Genomic DNA, 17403 nt, shown 5'->3' on the forward strand with positions numbered 1-17403 from the left:
CAAAGGCCAATCAGGTTTACTAAACCCTTAATGTTTACCTACCACAAAGAAATAGTGCTTACTCCATGCAGTGGCCCAAGGAATAGCAAATTTAATGATCATATATCAAGAATATCAAATCTCTTGTCCCATGATTGTGATACACAATGCCTGTCAATTCAGAAGTCCTAATAGTTGGTTCCAATAACGTGATCCAAGATGAAAAGAGTCAGTGGCTATAGGAAGATAAAATCCTTTTCCTCCAGACTGTAGCTGTTATTAGCAAAAAACTTAGGAAGTCAGAAAGTGGCTAATAATGTCCTCCTGCTGCTGTTCACAGGGACAGAAAAAGAGAAGTAACTGGGGAATTGAACCCGAGTGCCAGTTTTCAAATTCTCAACCTGAAACCCCCAGGGGCCTCACACGCAAGTCTCTTCCTTCTGTGGCCACACAAGGTGACACTGGAATTTCAGCAATGTGGCAACAGCTGTTTTGTCTGGGACCATGACCCTAGTAAGGGGACAAGTGGTAATAAAAATGATTAACTGGCCATGTCTGTCTCCATTTTATAGGTCTTATGTGTCTTTATTTTTAAATCTGAGGAAGTCATCTTATTTTTATTAAGAAGTGAAATTACTATTCCCATTGACTCAAATAAATGGTTAGGTTCATTTTCTCTGAAGAGATTATCATTATAGTACATGGCCTTTAGCCATTTAATAGACCAAAGAGACTGAGGTTTTTCACTGAAAGGAAAACTGAGAAACATGATAAAACTCTGATCAGTTCAAGGTTTCTAAAAGGGATGTTAAGAATATGAACTGGATTCCCATTTAGACATGACGAGCCTCAAAATGTAGATAGTCACATCCAGGGTGCTTTAACCAGAAATTAAATGTTAAAAATCAGACATTTTTGTCATCCACTTTATTCAGTAGTCCAAAATGAATTTGGGGTACTAACTTGTTTTAGAGGTGGGCCTTGCTGTATGCTGAAAACAATAACTTTGCACCTTGAGTTCTCAGTTCATAGCCAATAAAGTTGGAGATGGAAGATCTGAATGGATGGATAATAGGATATGGCACAGAAAGCCATTAGGTCTATGGTGTTTTGAGGGCATATATTTTCATTGCTATGATTATTCATCTGACCTAACCCATAAACTACCAGAAAGGAAGCATTTTTTTCTTTTCTGGCACTGTTTTTCTCCTAGTTCCTTTATGTTCATTAGATATATCAAGCTCATTCCTACCTCAGGCCCTTTGCACGTCCTGGTCTCTCTGATTGGAAAGATCTTGCTCTGACCCTCACAGGCTAGCTCCTTCTCAAGTAACATCATCTAAATGCTCAAAGATGCCACCTGGACCATTTTAACTAAGGTAACAACTCTTCCAAATCACTCTTACATTGCCCAGTTTGTTCCCCTGTGTCACCTCCTCCTCAACTGAAACTGTTTTGCTATCTGTTGAATTTCTTACTAACCACTGCTACCCCCAACACACAATCGAGTGTAAGTTACTAAAGAGAGAGACCTTGTCTGTAGCTTGTTTGTTGCTACGTTTTTTTTTTTTTTTTAAAAACTACTGTATGCTCAATGTTTGTAATAGTGACTCACACATGATAGATGATCAGTAAGTATTTGTTGAATGAATGAATTCAATATTACACCCTAGATTACTCTTTTAAATGTGTATAAGGCAGTACAAACATAACTTTCAAACTGTGCAATGACTCATGCTCTCAAGATAAGAGAAGTTCTTTTATACTGAAGTTAAAATGAAAACAGAAATAACACAGTAGTATTTGTTTTAAATCATATTGCGGTTTTAGAAAAGAAGCATACATTTCATTGGAGTCAGCTCCCACAAAACGATCACTGTAGAGTTTTATCAGCATTTTACAATAGATGGGCACTTTAGATATCCATGAGCTAAGGGTTTTCACTTCAAGAGTGTATCAAATTCATATTGAAAGGGACTGGGGATGAAATAGCATTTCTATTTAAAGTATAAGATAAGTACAGAATTAAAAAAACACCCGTGAAAATAATTTTGAAAATCATGTAGATTTATAATTAATCTTCAAACACGGAAAATTTCCATAGCTTGGACCTCCTCCAAGGGCTATGAAGTGTCGTTCTTTGCTTAGAGCTTTTCCAATGGAAACAGTAGAGGGAGCTGCTGCCCCATGTTACAAATTCCTTGAAACTGTTTTCAACATAAATTGCTATGCACTGAAATGTGAAACATTTGAGCCCACTGCTCAATTCTCATACTGCAATAATGAAACAATGCACAAAAACAATGCCGGGGGGAGAAATGAAAGAATCAAGAGCCCTGCCTGTAACAGAAAGAAATAACACGTTTTAAAATTAATGTGGTTTTTAATAAACACTTTTACAGGGATGATGAATGAGAAGTAAAGTTAATGTCAAATGGGTGGGCTAATACATACTTCCTTTAATGGCTCATTAGTTAAATTCTCCTGCTTTCCCTCCTGCTCTGCCTCATTTCCAGCTGCTTTCCTCTCTTTTCTAAAGGAACTAAAAACCAGAACACTTTGAAATAAACTAAGGCATTTTAAGTCTTGAGACTTTCCAAGTCTCATTATCATAACACAAGGCCACGATTTTCCATTGCTTATGCTATGCAGATAACTGGAAGGCTTTAAAGAAAAAGAGAAATTTTTGTTAGAGTGTGAGGGATAGTAATTGAGACTTAGAGAACTAATAAAATGCAACAGCTCAGATCGTGGATGAACAAGTCCCACAAGCAAGGAAGAGGCTGTAAATCAGAAGAGAAAAAAACACCACTGAATACTTAGACCCCGTTATTATTACCTGACTATGAGTAACCTTCATCTCTCTTCATGAGTAGATTTACAAATGTAGACTAAGCATTCCATATTTATGTAGAGCTCATGATCTTTCATTTTAGCAAGTCATTGAAAGACATTTACATTTTTGTTAACAGGGTTTTGGGAAATCTATAAAAGGGGAAAAAATGTAGTGGTTCAATTGCAGATTCAGGATGATCTCTTCTATCTACAATACTATATGTGTGGACGGATGTTCAGAATAATAGGAATGGATCTCAGTTATACTTAGATAGAGCTTTACATTTACAAGAGAGATCTTCTCATACATGGCATTGATTTCTCCCAGCAACTGTGAGAAGTTGATGAGGCAGGCGCTATCATTTTGAATTTACAGAAAAGGAAACTTAGCCATGGAAATGTCAAGTGAACTGCCTGAGGACACCCTAGTGTGGACTGGGTACCTCACAATCTTCTTACACTATCCCGTTGTCCTGAGGCACTGCAGTGCTATGGATTACGGTGAGAAAATCAAGCCACGTTCTGTGTATAATGTTTAAATAAGGTGGATCCTAGTCAAATTATAAATTAGAAGCGTGTCTTTTACATCCATGATCCAGTGACATAAAGATGGGTTTAGAGACCAGCTCCTGAGTTTCACTTCTGGTTCCCCCACTTACACTTGTGTGATCTTGGGCATGTTACTGGATATTTCTAAGCATCCTTTATCCTATTATAAAATGGGACCGTTTCTACATCTCACCACAGTTGTGAGGATTACGTAAGGCGCTGGCAGTGGAGAACCTCATGCAGAGCAAGTACTATAATAAACTCTCCTGATCCATCCCTTTCTTTGGAACCTGTTTCCTCAGGAGTTAGTAGTATTCCTTCCCCGGGGACACACTTAATGCTCTCAGGCTTCTTCTCTGAAAAACTGCTCTTCAGCATAGTGTATTTGCAGGTATTATCAATCTAAGACATCTCTACTTAATGGTTTCCCTCCAATGAAGAGTTAGTCATTCACAACAAGATGGCAGAAATTATTTGGGGGAATTTGAGAGCTTTTTCCTTTGTATAGGTAAGATCGGCTCTGCTTGTTAATAGGAAATTGGACTAACATTTTATAAAAAATGTGTTCATCATAAAGGGTTGTGGCTAGCTCTGTTAACCAGTTTAGTTGCTCCTCAATTACAAGTATTTTGATTAAGAATAATCTTATTTTATGCAGAATACATGTATGTAAATTTCAACTAAATCTTCCTCAAACAGAGTAAAAATTGTTATTAAATATGGGAACTAGGGGTGCCTGGGTGGCTCAGTTGGTTAAGCATCTGACTCTTGATTTTGGTTCAAGTGATCTCAGAGTCGTAAGATCAAGCCCCGCATCAGGCTCCATGCCCAGTGCGGAGTCTGCTTGAGATTCTCTCTCCCTCTCCCTCTGCCCATCCTCTCTCTCTCTCTCTCTCTCTCACTAAATAAATAAAATCTTAAAAAAAATAAATATGGGAACTAAATTGGAGTAATATATATGACTTTGGTGAAGCACTAATTCAAAAGACAATTTAATAATAACAGTTCAATAGGTCTACTTTTAGTAAATATTCCATTATTAGAATTTTTTCCCCTAGGAAATACACTCTCTAAGGGGGAAAATGGTTGTCATTTATATGCTAAATGGGAAGTTGTGGGAAATTATTCTTTGTAAAAAATGTACCTTTTTGGTAAAATGTTTCTTAAGAAAGTAAGAAAATACAAATTTGACTTCAGAACAAAAAATTGCAAGTAGAAGGACTGGTTAAAGTGTTTTAATTATTTGAGTTCCTTCAGGCTATTAGAAATATCTTTCAGTTCTATTTTTTAAAATCTTCATTGATATTCCTTAAAATAACAACACTACCTTTGATTTAGGGAACATCTCTAAAACCCTAAAGGGAAAACATTTTCTTGAAGAAATTGTTATCAAAGGATCTGTGTCATCTTGGTGCTTTTTAGACAATCACACTGATCGGAATAAAATTTTTTCTCCCTAACTTTTCTAAAGGCTAATTGCTCAAACATATATGCTAAAATTACATACTATTCACTCACTTGAGGGATATTACATATTACTCGATTACTGTTTGTTAAGAGAGAGAAAATTAATATTTTAAAATTATTTCATATTGTCATAAGAAATTCTAACATGTGCTTTAGGAATCTCATATGCAAGCCACTAGGGTGAGTCGTACACCATCTCTAAATCTGAATTAGAAAGATTTTCGCCTTGACCAACCTTTTCTTTTTTCTCTTGTTACCTTCTTTCCTCCCGTGAAGTAGGCTTCTTTCACTTAGGGTACAATGTTGAAAAAGACAAATAAGTGAAAAACAACAACATTTTGATCTAAATATGTCCATAAATAAATGGGGATATCTCCTAAGCTATATATAAATTGTCACAAAAGACAAATAGCTCCATGGGACATCTGAAAGAGATAAAAAATGCTCTGCCGATAATTTAAAAAATAGTAAATACTATGATAGCCACAGTGAATCATGCCTAAGCTCAACAATCCAACTCTGCCATGCCTGCCACTAGAGGGATGTTATCAATGAAATCTGGCCATGGGACTCCCCATTTAGAACTCTCCATGAATTTTTATAGTTTCACCTGCCTCATGGGGCTTCATGTGAGGTTCACCAGGACCTGGCAGGGCTCAACATCAGTACTCTGTATTCGCTCAGGCTGCTTTCCTCCGCCAGCAGTACTCAGTTTGCTCTCTCCTTCCCCTCTATTTGTTTTACTGGACAGCTCCTTTTCAACTCTTTTTTTCAACAGTTTTATTGAGGTATAATTGATATACAAACAACTGAACATATGTAATGTGTACAATTTGATGGGTTTGGACTTATGAAAACATCTGTGATACTCTCATCACAATCAAGGTAATTGACAGATCCAATACGTACCAGAGTTTCCTTGTGTCTCTTAGGTGTTTGTTTTGTTTTGTGGTAAGAACACCTAACATGAGATTTATACTCTTAACAAACTTCAAAATGCACGATAGTGTGCATGATACTCTATAGGCACGATGTGGTACGGCAGATCTCTAGAACGTCTTCATCTTGCATCACTGAAACTTGACACCCATTGAATAACAACTCCTATTTCCCCTAGCACCCAGCAACCACTAATGTGTTCTCTGCTTCTCTGAGTTTCACTATTGTAGAGATCTTATATGAGTGGAATCATGCAGTCTTTGCCCTTCTGTGACTGGTTTATTTCACTTAGCAAAATGTCCTCCAGGTTCTGTTGTAACTGGCAGGAATTCCTTCTTTTTTTAAGGCTCAATTTTTACGCTTCAGTTTGTCAATTCCCTGAAGGAAACCATCTCAACCACTATCTCTTCTAATTCTCTTCCTTTGTTCACATTTCTGTAAACTAAACTTGAATTCCCAGAGAGCAAGGCCGATGTCTTATTCATTTTTGTAAGCCCCGCTCCTAACAGAGTATTAGGTGCATGGTAGGCCTTAAATAAATGTTTGTGACATCACTTAACAGTGTAAATTAGGAGCAGGTCGATGTTTTTATAAGCTCATTTTCTTAAGATATGAATTACTATGATCTTAAAAGGACTGCTTTCAAAGAACTCTGTTTATTTCTACCCATTTGAGAAACAACAGTCCTCTTGCTAAAATACACTATGTTCAGAAAAATTAAACATGAAGATAGCATAGAAAAATGTAGGGAGCCTATTATTTTGCCTTCCCTTGCAATGCTGCCCTAGCTAAGTCCTGTAAGTATGAGTAGGTGCCTCGCAAGATTTTTTGCAGCATGCTGGTATGCAGGTCATCCATTCAACCTATCATCTGAACAACTTAAAAAAAAACCAAAACAGGATGAAAACCGTACCCCAACATAAAGTTTTGATAATACTTATATTAGAGAAAAGATATTTTAGTCAACCGGAGGAGTTATCGCAGAATCAAAAAGATGAAGAATTTCCATAAACCACAATTCTTAAACAGAAAATGAGCTACTTAAGATCTTTTCTTTTAAAATAAAAGCTGACCTATGAAGAAAAACACTGTTGAATCACAGACCTGTACCTTTGAAACAAATAATACATTATATGTTAAAAAAAAGAAGAAGATAGTAGGAAGGGTAAAATGAAGGGGGGGAAATCGGAGAGGGAGACAAACCATGAGAGACTATGGACTCTGAGAAACAAACTGACGGTTCTAGAGGGGAGGGGGTGGAGGGATGGGTCAGCCTGGTGATGGGTATTAAAGAGGGCACGTATTGAATGGAGCATTGGGTGTTATACTCAAACAATGAATCATGGAACACTACATCAAAAACTAATGATGTAGTGTATGGTGATTAACATAATAAAATTAAAAAAATAATCAGTATTTTGTTATATCACAAAAGATAATAAACCACTTTTAAATACTGTGTACTCAGGATTTAACAAACACTGTATCAGACCCATAGCTGAGTTGAAATTCTAAATCCAATACTTGAAATAAAATAAGTACCTCTCTTCCCCAAACGCTCTGGCAATAAACTAAAACTGGTGGAATTGAATATTATAAATTCTTTCATAGAATCGCATACTTCTTAATCTTCTAAATTCTTCAGTAAACTCAGTTGATCTATAGTTGAGAACTCATTCCAGGACTTGGAGTAATCTTCTTTCCTAGACATTTGGCAGGCTTGTCACAAAAGCCTTCATCGTTCAAATTCCTCCTTTGAGACAACAATTAATCCAGTTTTAAAAGCAGCATCATATGTTTAGAAAGCTACATGAAGGTCTAATCTTGCCTGTTTGCATTCACCAGCTTTTCTTCTTTATAGCACAAGACAATTACTGCAAATCTTACAACGCGTTCTCTGTTTTCCCAGAAAATTTGGAATAAAAATCAACGAAGCTAATTCCTTTAAAGAATTGCTTCCAGGCTCCCAATTTATGCCTCTTTTTTTCCCACTTGCTTTTATAATCACTATCCATTGACACCAGTACATTACCAATAGAACAATTCACTTGAATGGCGAAAGAGGATGAAATGAAATCAATGCCAGGACAGCAACCTTGTTCATTTCTTGGCGCATCCACCCATTACCGCATCCTAAGAAATTCCTAAGGTGCTAGGTCTGGAGCCCTCTAGTGGTGGTGAAAGCCACTTATTTTCTGGTTTCCATTTTCGTATCTACAAAATATATTCATTTGTTTACTTGTTCGTTAAGTAATTAATAATCACATGCTACATGACAGAAACTGTGCTAGGCAATGGTGATAAAACAGAGGTTCAAAAAAATTGCAGGGCAGCAGGCCGACCTATGAAGAAAATAACAGTATGAAGCACTGTGCCATGTGCTACAGCGGTGCAGGAGGTCTACGATGGCAAGGATCGCGGACGATGACACCTCACACACTGAGAGCACTGATAAAGGCTATGTAGGAAGGCTGAGGTTGAGATGAGTGCTGGACAGAGGAGAGCTTCCTTGGGCCTCTGGCTGCACAAAGCATGGCGTTTTTGAGACAGTAAGGAAAGATGACACTACAGGTTACAAAGGAAGGGCATAGAGGAGGATGGGCAAAGAGAAGTCAAGGGCCAACTAAGAAGGGCCCAGAATGACACGCAGAAGATGTAGAATCCACCTTGAAGGAGAGGGAAGGTATTAGAATTTCAAGCCCAAGGGTCACACAGTCTGAATTATCATTGAGCGATATTACCCCACTCGTAGAAGATAGAGGCAATGAGCCCCACCCTGGGACAGCTACTAAAATACAGATACAAAGTGACAAGGGCCAAATGAAGGCAGTGTCAATGAGGAAAGAGAGGAGGAGATGGATTTGTGAGCTATCCGGAGGTAGAACGGACATGATTTAGGAGCTGTTTGGATATGGACAATGCGGGAGAGGAAAAAAAAAAAATCTAGAATTATTTCTAGAGTTTAGTTTGGGAACATGCTACTTTTGTAATGTGTAGGAGACCTATAACTGGAGACAGTGAGCAGGAAGTGGGAGTGTACGAGCCTGGAACACAGGAGGAACGTCTGGGTTGAAATAAAAAAAAACAAAAAACTGGAAATGTTTAATGCGTGCAACATATAGATAGGAGAGGAGAGAACACTGTTAATGGAGACAAAAAAGGATGGCCCCAGAGGTAGGAGAAAAAAAAATCAATGTCACTACACCAAGAGAACTGGGGGTTTCAAGGAGAGAGCAGGCAGCTCTGTAAATTCCTGTAGAGCAGTGAAATCAGATGAAGCCTGATAGGAGCCCAGGGAATCGCACGCCTCAGAGATTACTGGTGACCAAAGAGAGAACAGTGCCATTAGAGTAGCCTGGACACAAATCAGACTCTGATGGGTCGAAGGATTGACAGAACCACAAGAAAAGGAATACATTTTCTAGAGGATTGGGGTAAAGAAAAATATGAGCTAATTGGCTAGAAGATCTTTATAGCTCTCTTCAGCAACAACATTCCACAAAATTCTACTGACAAAACAGTTATATCATGAAAAGTGGACATGCCTCTCCAGATATCTAACTTACTACCAGCCTGGACATTAAGAAACTAAGGCGATGGAGCCAGGTAGGTTCAGATCAGGATTCATCTACTTGGAGACTTGGCTTAGGGTGCTCACGTAGGCAGTACAGTGGTTCCTGTCCATGTAAGAAAGAAGTGGGTGAGGTGTGCAGACAGCTACTAGCCTCCCTTAACTTGTGGTTTGTGTGGTGGTGGGAGGTGTAGGGAGTATAACCATTTTATTTTATTTTTATTTTTTAATGATTTATTTATTTGAGAGAGAGAGAGAGAGAGATCAAGCGAGTGGGTGGAAGGGGAATGGGGGAGGGAGAGAGAGAATCTCAAGCAGACTCCATGACTGGCACGAAGCCTAACAAGGGGTTCAATCTCATGACCATGAGATCATGACCTGAGCTGAAACTAAGAGTCCAATGCTTAACCGACTGAGCCACCCAGGCATCCCAGGAGTATAACCATTTTAAACAGTAGAAAGATGGAAATTAGCCACAGGGGAGTAAAATAATCCATAGATAAATACACAGGAAGAAAGAGGGGCTCTCTTAAAGAACAGTCATCCTACTGTTTACTCACAGGTGGTCCTGGGGGGCCTGGTTTTCCTGGAGGACCTGTTTTTCCTCGTCTTCCCTGGAAACCAAAGAGAAACAGACAATAATTACTGTGATGCCTTTTTGCTTTTAGATGAGACAACATTAAATGGCAATTTTAAAGATAGAAAAGTTAAAAAATAATTTCAAGCCTACTTGACCTTTAAACATCAACGAGATCTAAAAGCTACAGGCCAAATTTTAATGACCAACAGGAGAAAAAGAGCGCCTGGAATGACTAAACCTTAACTTACGAGCAGTCCTTTAAATGTTGTCTACCTGGATACTGTAGTCAAGTAATATAAAGTATCTGAAAGATGGTCTAAGATTGGCATTTTGTCTGACGATTCTATGGTTTTGGATGCAATAAAACCTGCATTTGTCATCTTAAGTTGGTGTTTCTCAAAGAATGGTCTGAATTGTAATTTCATAGGCGTAACCTGAGGGTGAGATTAGGTGTTACATATGCACATTCTGGAGCTTCATCTTAGACTTACTGGTTTAGAATCTCTGGGAAGGAAGTCATGAATCTGCATTTTAAAACCATTTCAGGTCACTCTTATGCTCACTAAAGTGTGAAAAGCACTACCCTAAGCCATACCATAATCCTATGTATTGTATAAAGCACATCAACTAGCTCTTTTCATCCCTTTGGATGGTTAAGCTATTTTTTAACTAAACTAAAATAAATACCCCTTGCTTATCAATCTTCGATATCACATTGAATGTTAACTTTCCCAAGTTGACCACTGGCTAAATTTCAATCGCAAGAGTTAGAAAAATAAGATTATGCTAACATCTCTAGCTGACTGTGTGTCTAATATCATTTAAAAGGAAGTTAGTTATTTTTTATAAACTTACTTTAAAATTTTTTTTTCCTTTTCTAATAGAAGGATGTAAGCTTAGGTATTGAAAGCATACATTTTGAATAAGAAGCATTTCTGAACATATTTTATTTATTTTATTTTTTATTTTTTAGAGCATGGGAGCTGGGGGTGGGGGGGTAGTGGTGGAAGGACAGAGGGAGGGGAGAGAGAGAGAATCTGAAGGTGGGGCCTGGAGCCTGATGCAGGGATTGGTCTCAGGACCCTGAGATCATGACCTGAGCCGAAATCAAGAGTTGGACGCTTAACCAATTGAGCCACCCAGGCGCCCCTCTGCACGTGTTTTATAAATATGGTCACTCTACTTCATTGTTACTAATTATTTTATTATCGTATTGGTAGTATATTAATACATATTAAGATTTGTTGCTACTGACAAAGTAAAAGTATTGGATTAATCTTTCAACGTTTTTTGGGGGGAGAACTGTAAACATAAACCCAGAAAGGCCCATTTCATTCACTAATTTTCTTGCTCGGAAAGTGTCAGGCAAAGTTGCTTCCTCTTTCTGGTTTTCGTCGAGGCTGGGAGTGGGGTGGGAAGTCCAGTGCCAGTTAAACCAGTGGAGTAAACTTTGGGAGATAAGCAAGCACCTACCACACTATGATTGGGTGGGAAATGCACTGTTGTTGAAGGTAGTAAGTTAAATGCACACCATCAAGAGTTCATATAAAAATAGCAGCTGTTTTTATAAACAATCCTAGCTAACATCTACAGAACAAATTTTTTAAAACTTTATCAAAAATGGAAATATAATTAGTGGTATTTTCATGTATTGCCTGTTGCAGAGATCTGAGCCTGGGAGTTCCTTTGGGGAACTGTAACAGTGGAATGAATATATAATTTAATAGTCTGTATACTTATTAAAAGTTATACCCATGTACATCATTTTCTGGTCTTGTAGTTTACACATTCTGAAAATCAATATATTGGGTCTTTTAGTAAATGTAAGTCAATTAGACCCTGAGGACTAATCAATGATAAAAAGTTTACTTAGAAAGTGGAAGCACTGTAATTTATTTATTCACAAGAGCACAAAGAAACAAAATCAATGGCATCGAAGTGTCTGATTGGTTCTTTCTTTTAGGTTGAGGTAAGTTAAAACCATGGGATCAACTTCTGTGTGCATTCTCCTTTCTTTAAAGGAGAAATGTTTATTGATCTAGGCAGGAAGTGGGGAAAATGAGGCTGACTATTGATCAACTTTTATCACAGAGTGAATGGGTAAGGCAAACCAAATGTCCGATAGCGTAACATACCATCGGCATGTCTTAGGATGAGGAGTACAAACATTCACGATTCAGTCCGGTATGGGCAAGCAAACAAATTCTTGCATATTACTGCTGATTTACATGATCATTTAAGTCAGCCTCACAATTGTCAGAGTGCACTGATGTGTATGCTGGAGGAGCACGGCGGAATGCTGCTTTCGTTTACGCACCCTTGCTAAGGGCGGATATGCAGGGAAACTATTTCTTAGGACCCTTAAGTTACTGGAACATATTGTGTGCAGCAGATCACTTCAGATGGCATGGTCTTTTCAGTTTAAACGTGGTTCATAGGCTTGAGTTCCTAGTTACACCCTCATACTGATTGGCATACTTTTTAAAGATTTTCTTTACAAAGCAACACAGTCCCCATTTTCTCAGCCATACAGCCAAATATGCCTTAAGTACATTTGGACTTAGGACTTTAGCTTAAGTCTTAAGTTTCAGTGATCTATGAAGGGGGCTCTGACAGGACAGAGCAGGAGGGTAAACATGATGGAAGCTCCAGAAGATGATGTCTGGGAGTGGCCTTGAACTACCGTAGTGACAGAAATTGTGGGCCTACTCCCAGGCATCATCTTTCTTCTCTCCAAGGAGCCCCACGAATTCACTCCTTTGTCTTCTTCCCTCCCATTCAAGGTCTCCAGCTGTACTGAACAGTCTCCCATTCTCCTGTTCCTCCAAAACATCTTTTGGTTTTTTCACTTACAAGCATTCAGGAAAGGCAAAAGCCTCCCTAAGGGATAATGTAGATTTTTGGTAGGGTGAATTTTATTGTTTAAGTCAGGATAATTTGGGGAATATTTTATATTAATATTATTTATTATTTATGTATGTATTTTTAATAACATATGCCAAGATAGCAGGCATAAACCACAACTCTCATTCTAGGACTAAAATCAGATTCCTCCAGTTTTTCTGAGGAAAGTGTGATCTATGAACCTCTGTTCTTTTCCTTACAGGGCTCTAGGGAACTGTGTGAGGATGCTCAGGGCCAGGGGTGAGGGCTGTTGTTGGTGGGGGCGATTCCATGGGAGGAATGGCTGTCTCACGGTTGTTCCCACTTCTGCCTCCTTCTGTTTCAGTGCCTTCACTGCAAGGCTTGCTCAAGACCCACTGTAATGTGAGACAAAAAGTAGGGACTTGGATGAGGGTGGGGAAGAAAATCCCGGCAGACAAAGACAAATGCTGAGCTGGGATGGCCTTCCTGGTTAGGATGCCTGCTCCCAGGTGGCCATTTGTTCATAAGCAATTGTGATAAATTGGAATCTGGCTGGATCTCCAAGTGGATGGGGACCTACTGTTCCAGCATAATCACAATTGGGCTAATCCACCACTTTTCTGGAAACAGGGGTATAAAGCACAAAACAGATTTACCCTGTCAGGTTGCCCTGGAAACCTCAAAGTGCTCAACATGTAAGTTTCCTGTTTGGAAATAGTGTAAAGATTATTAGACAGCGGTTTAGATATTTGTCTAACGATTTAAGTCCAGGGGTGCTCAGACCTGATTGTACATCAGCATCGTCAGGAGGGCTAGTTAAAACAGGTCAGTATGTGAGGAAAGGGAACCCTCGTGCACTGTTGGTGGAAATGCAAACTGATGCAGCCAGTGTGGAGGTTGGAAGCTCCTCAAAAAAGTAAAAATAGAACTACCATACTGATTCTACTACATTTGCTAAAGAAAAAGAAAACGCTAATTTGGAGAGATATATGCACCCCTATGTTTATTGCAGCATTGTTCACAATAGCCAAGATATGGAAGCAACCTAAGTGTCCATCAGTAGATGAACAAAGAATATATTACACACACACACACACACACACAAACACACACACTGAAATATTGCTCCACCATAAAAAAATAATGAAATCGTGCCATTTGCCATAACATGGATAGACCTAGAGGGTATTATGCTAAGTGACTTAAGTCAGGTCAGACAGAGAAAGAAAGACACTATATGATTTCACTCATATGTGGAATCTAAAAAACAAAACAAATGAACAAACAAAACAAAACAAAACAAAACAGAAAACCTACTCCAAAATACAGAGAACAAACTGGTGCTTGCCAGAGGGGAGGGGGGTGGGAGAATGGCTGAAATGGGTGAAGGGGATGAAGAGGTACAAACTTCCAGTTATAAAATAAATAAGTGACAGGGATGTAAAGTACAGCAAAGAGAAGAAAGTTGATAATATTGTAATAATTTTGTATGGTAACAGATGGTAATTAGACTTATTGTGGTGATTATTTTGTAATGGATATGAGTGTTGAATCACTATGTTGCATACTTGAAACTACTATAATATTGTATATCAACTATACTTAAAAAAAAAAAGCCCAACAGATTTGTGTCCCCACTTCCAGAGTTTCTGATTTATCAGGTCTTGGGGCAGGGCGTGAGAATTTGCATTTTTAAAAAGTTCCTAGTAGGGGCGCCTGGGTGGCTCAGTCGGTTAAGCGTCTGCCTTCAGCTCAGGTCGTGATCCCAGGGTCCTGGGATCGAGCCCCGCATGAGGCTCCCTGCTCTGTGGGAAGCCTGCTTCTCCCTCTCTCGCTGTCTCTCTCTCTGTCAAAAAAAAAAAAAAAAGTTCCCAGTAATGCTGCTGCTGCTGGCCTAAAGACTACACTTTGAGAACCCCTACTCTAAGCCTCAAGCTCTTTTTCATATTTAAAGCTAGACAATCATGTAGAGCCGCAAATATCTTGTAAATCTTGTAGCTTAGAACAAAAAAGCCCAATTAGTTTTGTGATTATGTGAATTTATGTGAATAAAAAGCCCATTGTCATGTTCAAGAGCACCTGGATTGGAGTCCCAGCTTTTTCTTTTATGGAAATTTTTTGTGTCAAGATTTCATTTCTGTAAAATTGATATTTCTACCTCACAACACGCCTGCTAAGCATTAAAAAAAGAGATCATCTGTCAATTCCTACCATATACACCCATTAGGATGGCTTTCTTTCAAAAAACAGAAAAGTGTTGGCAAGGATGTGGAAAAATTAGAACACTTAACTCACACGTGGTGAGATTGCAAAATATTGCAACTGCTATGGAAAACATTAGGCAGATTCTTAAAAAAATTTTTAAGTAGAACTACCATATGATCTAGAAATCCCTCTTCTGGGCATATAAATAAAAGAACTGAAAGCAGGCTCTTGAATTTGTACATCCATGTTCATAGCAGCACGACCCAGAATAGCCACAAGGTGGAACCAATTCAAATGTCCACTAACCGGTGAATGGGTAAACAAATGTGGTATATACATACAATGGAATATTAGTCTTAAAAAGGGGAAATTCTGACACAGGCTACAACATAGATGAACCTTGATGATGTTATGCTAATTGAAACAAGCATAGTGAAATAAGTTACTAAACGAAAATACTGTATGATTACTGAATGCATTACTCATATGAGGTATCTAGAGTAGTCAGATTTATAGAACCAGAAAGTAGAATGGTAGTTACCAGGGGCTGGGGGAAGAGGTTAGAGGGGAGTTATTTAATGGGGATAGAGTTTTAGTTTTGCAAGCTGAAAGAGTTCTGGAGTTCTTTTTCACAACAATATGAATGTATTTAACACTACTGAACTACACACTTGAAAATGGTTAAGATGGCAAATTTTATATAATACATATTTTTCCACAATAAAAGACAGCAACAATATTCATGACATGACATCTAATACGTGGTGGGTAATAATTCCTTCCCGTCCTGCTCTTCTACCATCTGCCCAATTCTCCACATTTTTTTTTCATTTAAAAATGTTTGATAATATATCAAGAAAACCTAAAATATGGATTGTGCATGAATTAAAAAGTGTAACCAACTCTTAACTATGTATGTGGAAATTTTTTCATCTAAAATAACAATCAAGGTGCCCATGAAGCATAGAAATATAAGAAATACATTGTGGGGCATTCATACAATGGAATACTATACAGCAAGAAAAATGAATGGAGTACAACTACATGCAACAAGACAAGTGACTCTTACAAACACAGTGTTCATCAATTTATAAAAGGAATAAACTCGGGCAAAGTTAATCCATGCTGTTAGACGTTATGACAGGTTACCGCTGTGGGAGCAGGGAGTGGTGGAGAGCACTAGGGGGATTTTACGGTGTGGGTGACGCTGATGTGTTGAACTTGGGTGCCGGTGACCTGGATGTGCTCAATATCTGAAAAATCATCAAGCTGTATATCCTTATGATGCATACATTTTTCTGAATGTATGGTTACAGTAAGTTTTTTAAAAAATGAAACCAGGAGATTTCAACAATAGAATGATTTTATTTGAATTATCTAATGACTTCAGCCATCTGCTTTTGCTGAGTGCAAGGCCACAGAGGGTCACTATTGTCAGGAAGACAAAAAAACCCCAAAAAACAAAAAACAAAAAAACAAGGCTACTTAAATAAATGACATCTACAAATTTTCAACAGTTAAAAATAACCATCCTTCCAGGATGACTTGCAGTATGAGAGCACATGTATCTTAAATTAGTCACTTGATTTATAAACACTTGGCCCTGCAGGAACATTAAGAAGAGAAAGAATGCAAATAATGGGCTACTGGTACTTATCTGACAGATGGTTTTTGCTGCTGATGAGGATGATGATGATGAAGATAAGGTTATAGCAGTAATCAGACTTAAATAAAGGATGGTATGCAGACTGCGAGCCCACAGAGGAGACACATGTGAAAGTGGTCTCTCTAAATTGCCAGATCTTGCTAATACAGCTGGCTCCTCTCAAATATTTCCCTGTTCCCGTGTGTGTATTTAGCACACTCTTAGGCATCAGCTCAGCCTGAACAAGGTATCAAGGAAATGTCAAGGAAGAGGAGACAGGGCCTTGACTGGCACCCACAACTGTGAATGAGGTGTTAATTACACAGGAAAACATTACAGACTATTTGGGAAGTTTAGTTGTCTCTTTTTACATTGTGAGCGGAAATAAGATTTATGACTGATGTAAAAAGTTACCACATTTTGCAATCAATGATATGTGAAAAAAAATGGGAAAGGAATACTTATGTAAGCAATGCGTAATATCCTAAATGCATTTTACTTCTTAACAGATATCTAAAAATACATCTCTGACAGCAACAACTCTAGTCATAAAGTTCTCATTATTTCAGGGATCAGACAAGTGGCTCTTGTAAGGACATGGGAAGAAGATGTAATTCAGCATGGACAAATGATTTGAAATAGGTTTAGAGCTAAGGAAAGATGAATCCATAGTGTGATGCCATTCTCAATATTGCCTTCCTCATTTAGGGTGAGATCTCAAAATTTCTAAATTGTACATTTTCCCCATCTTTTTGTCCCTTTCTTTTC

General features: G+C 38.2%; 1 protein-coding gene across 2 annotated transcripts in view; it reads right to left on the reverse strand.

The window, feature by feature from the left end:
* COL19A1 (collagen type XIX alpha 1 chain) overlaps window positions 1-17403 on the reverse strand; it is a 327156-nt gene that overhangs the window by 100969 nt on the left and 208784 nt on the right. For both annotated transcript variants that reach the window (XM_078055163.1, XM_078055162.1), the window contains exon 16: window positions 9901-9954. In XM_078055163.1, the coding sequence (XP_077911289.1) occupies window positions 9901-9954 (54 nt within the window). The remainder of the gene's footprint in view (window positions 1-9900; window positions 9955-17403) is intronic.

The sequence above is a fragment of the Halichoerus grypus genome, chromosome 9 (genome assembly GCF_964656455.1).
Source record: "Halichoerus grypus chromosome 9, mHalGry1.hap1.1, whole genome shotgun sequence".
Classification (NCBI taxonomy): Eukaryota; Metazoa; Chordata; class Mammalia; order Carnivora; family Phocidae; genus Halichoerus; species Halichoerus grypus.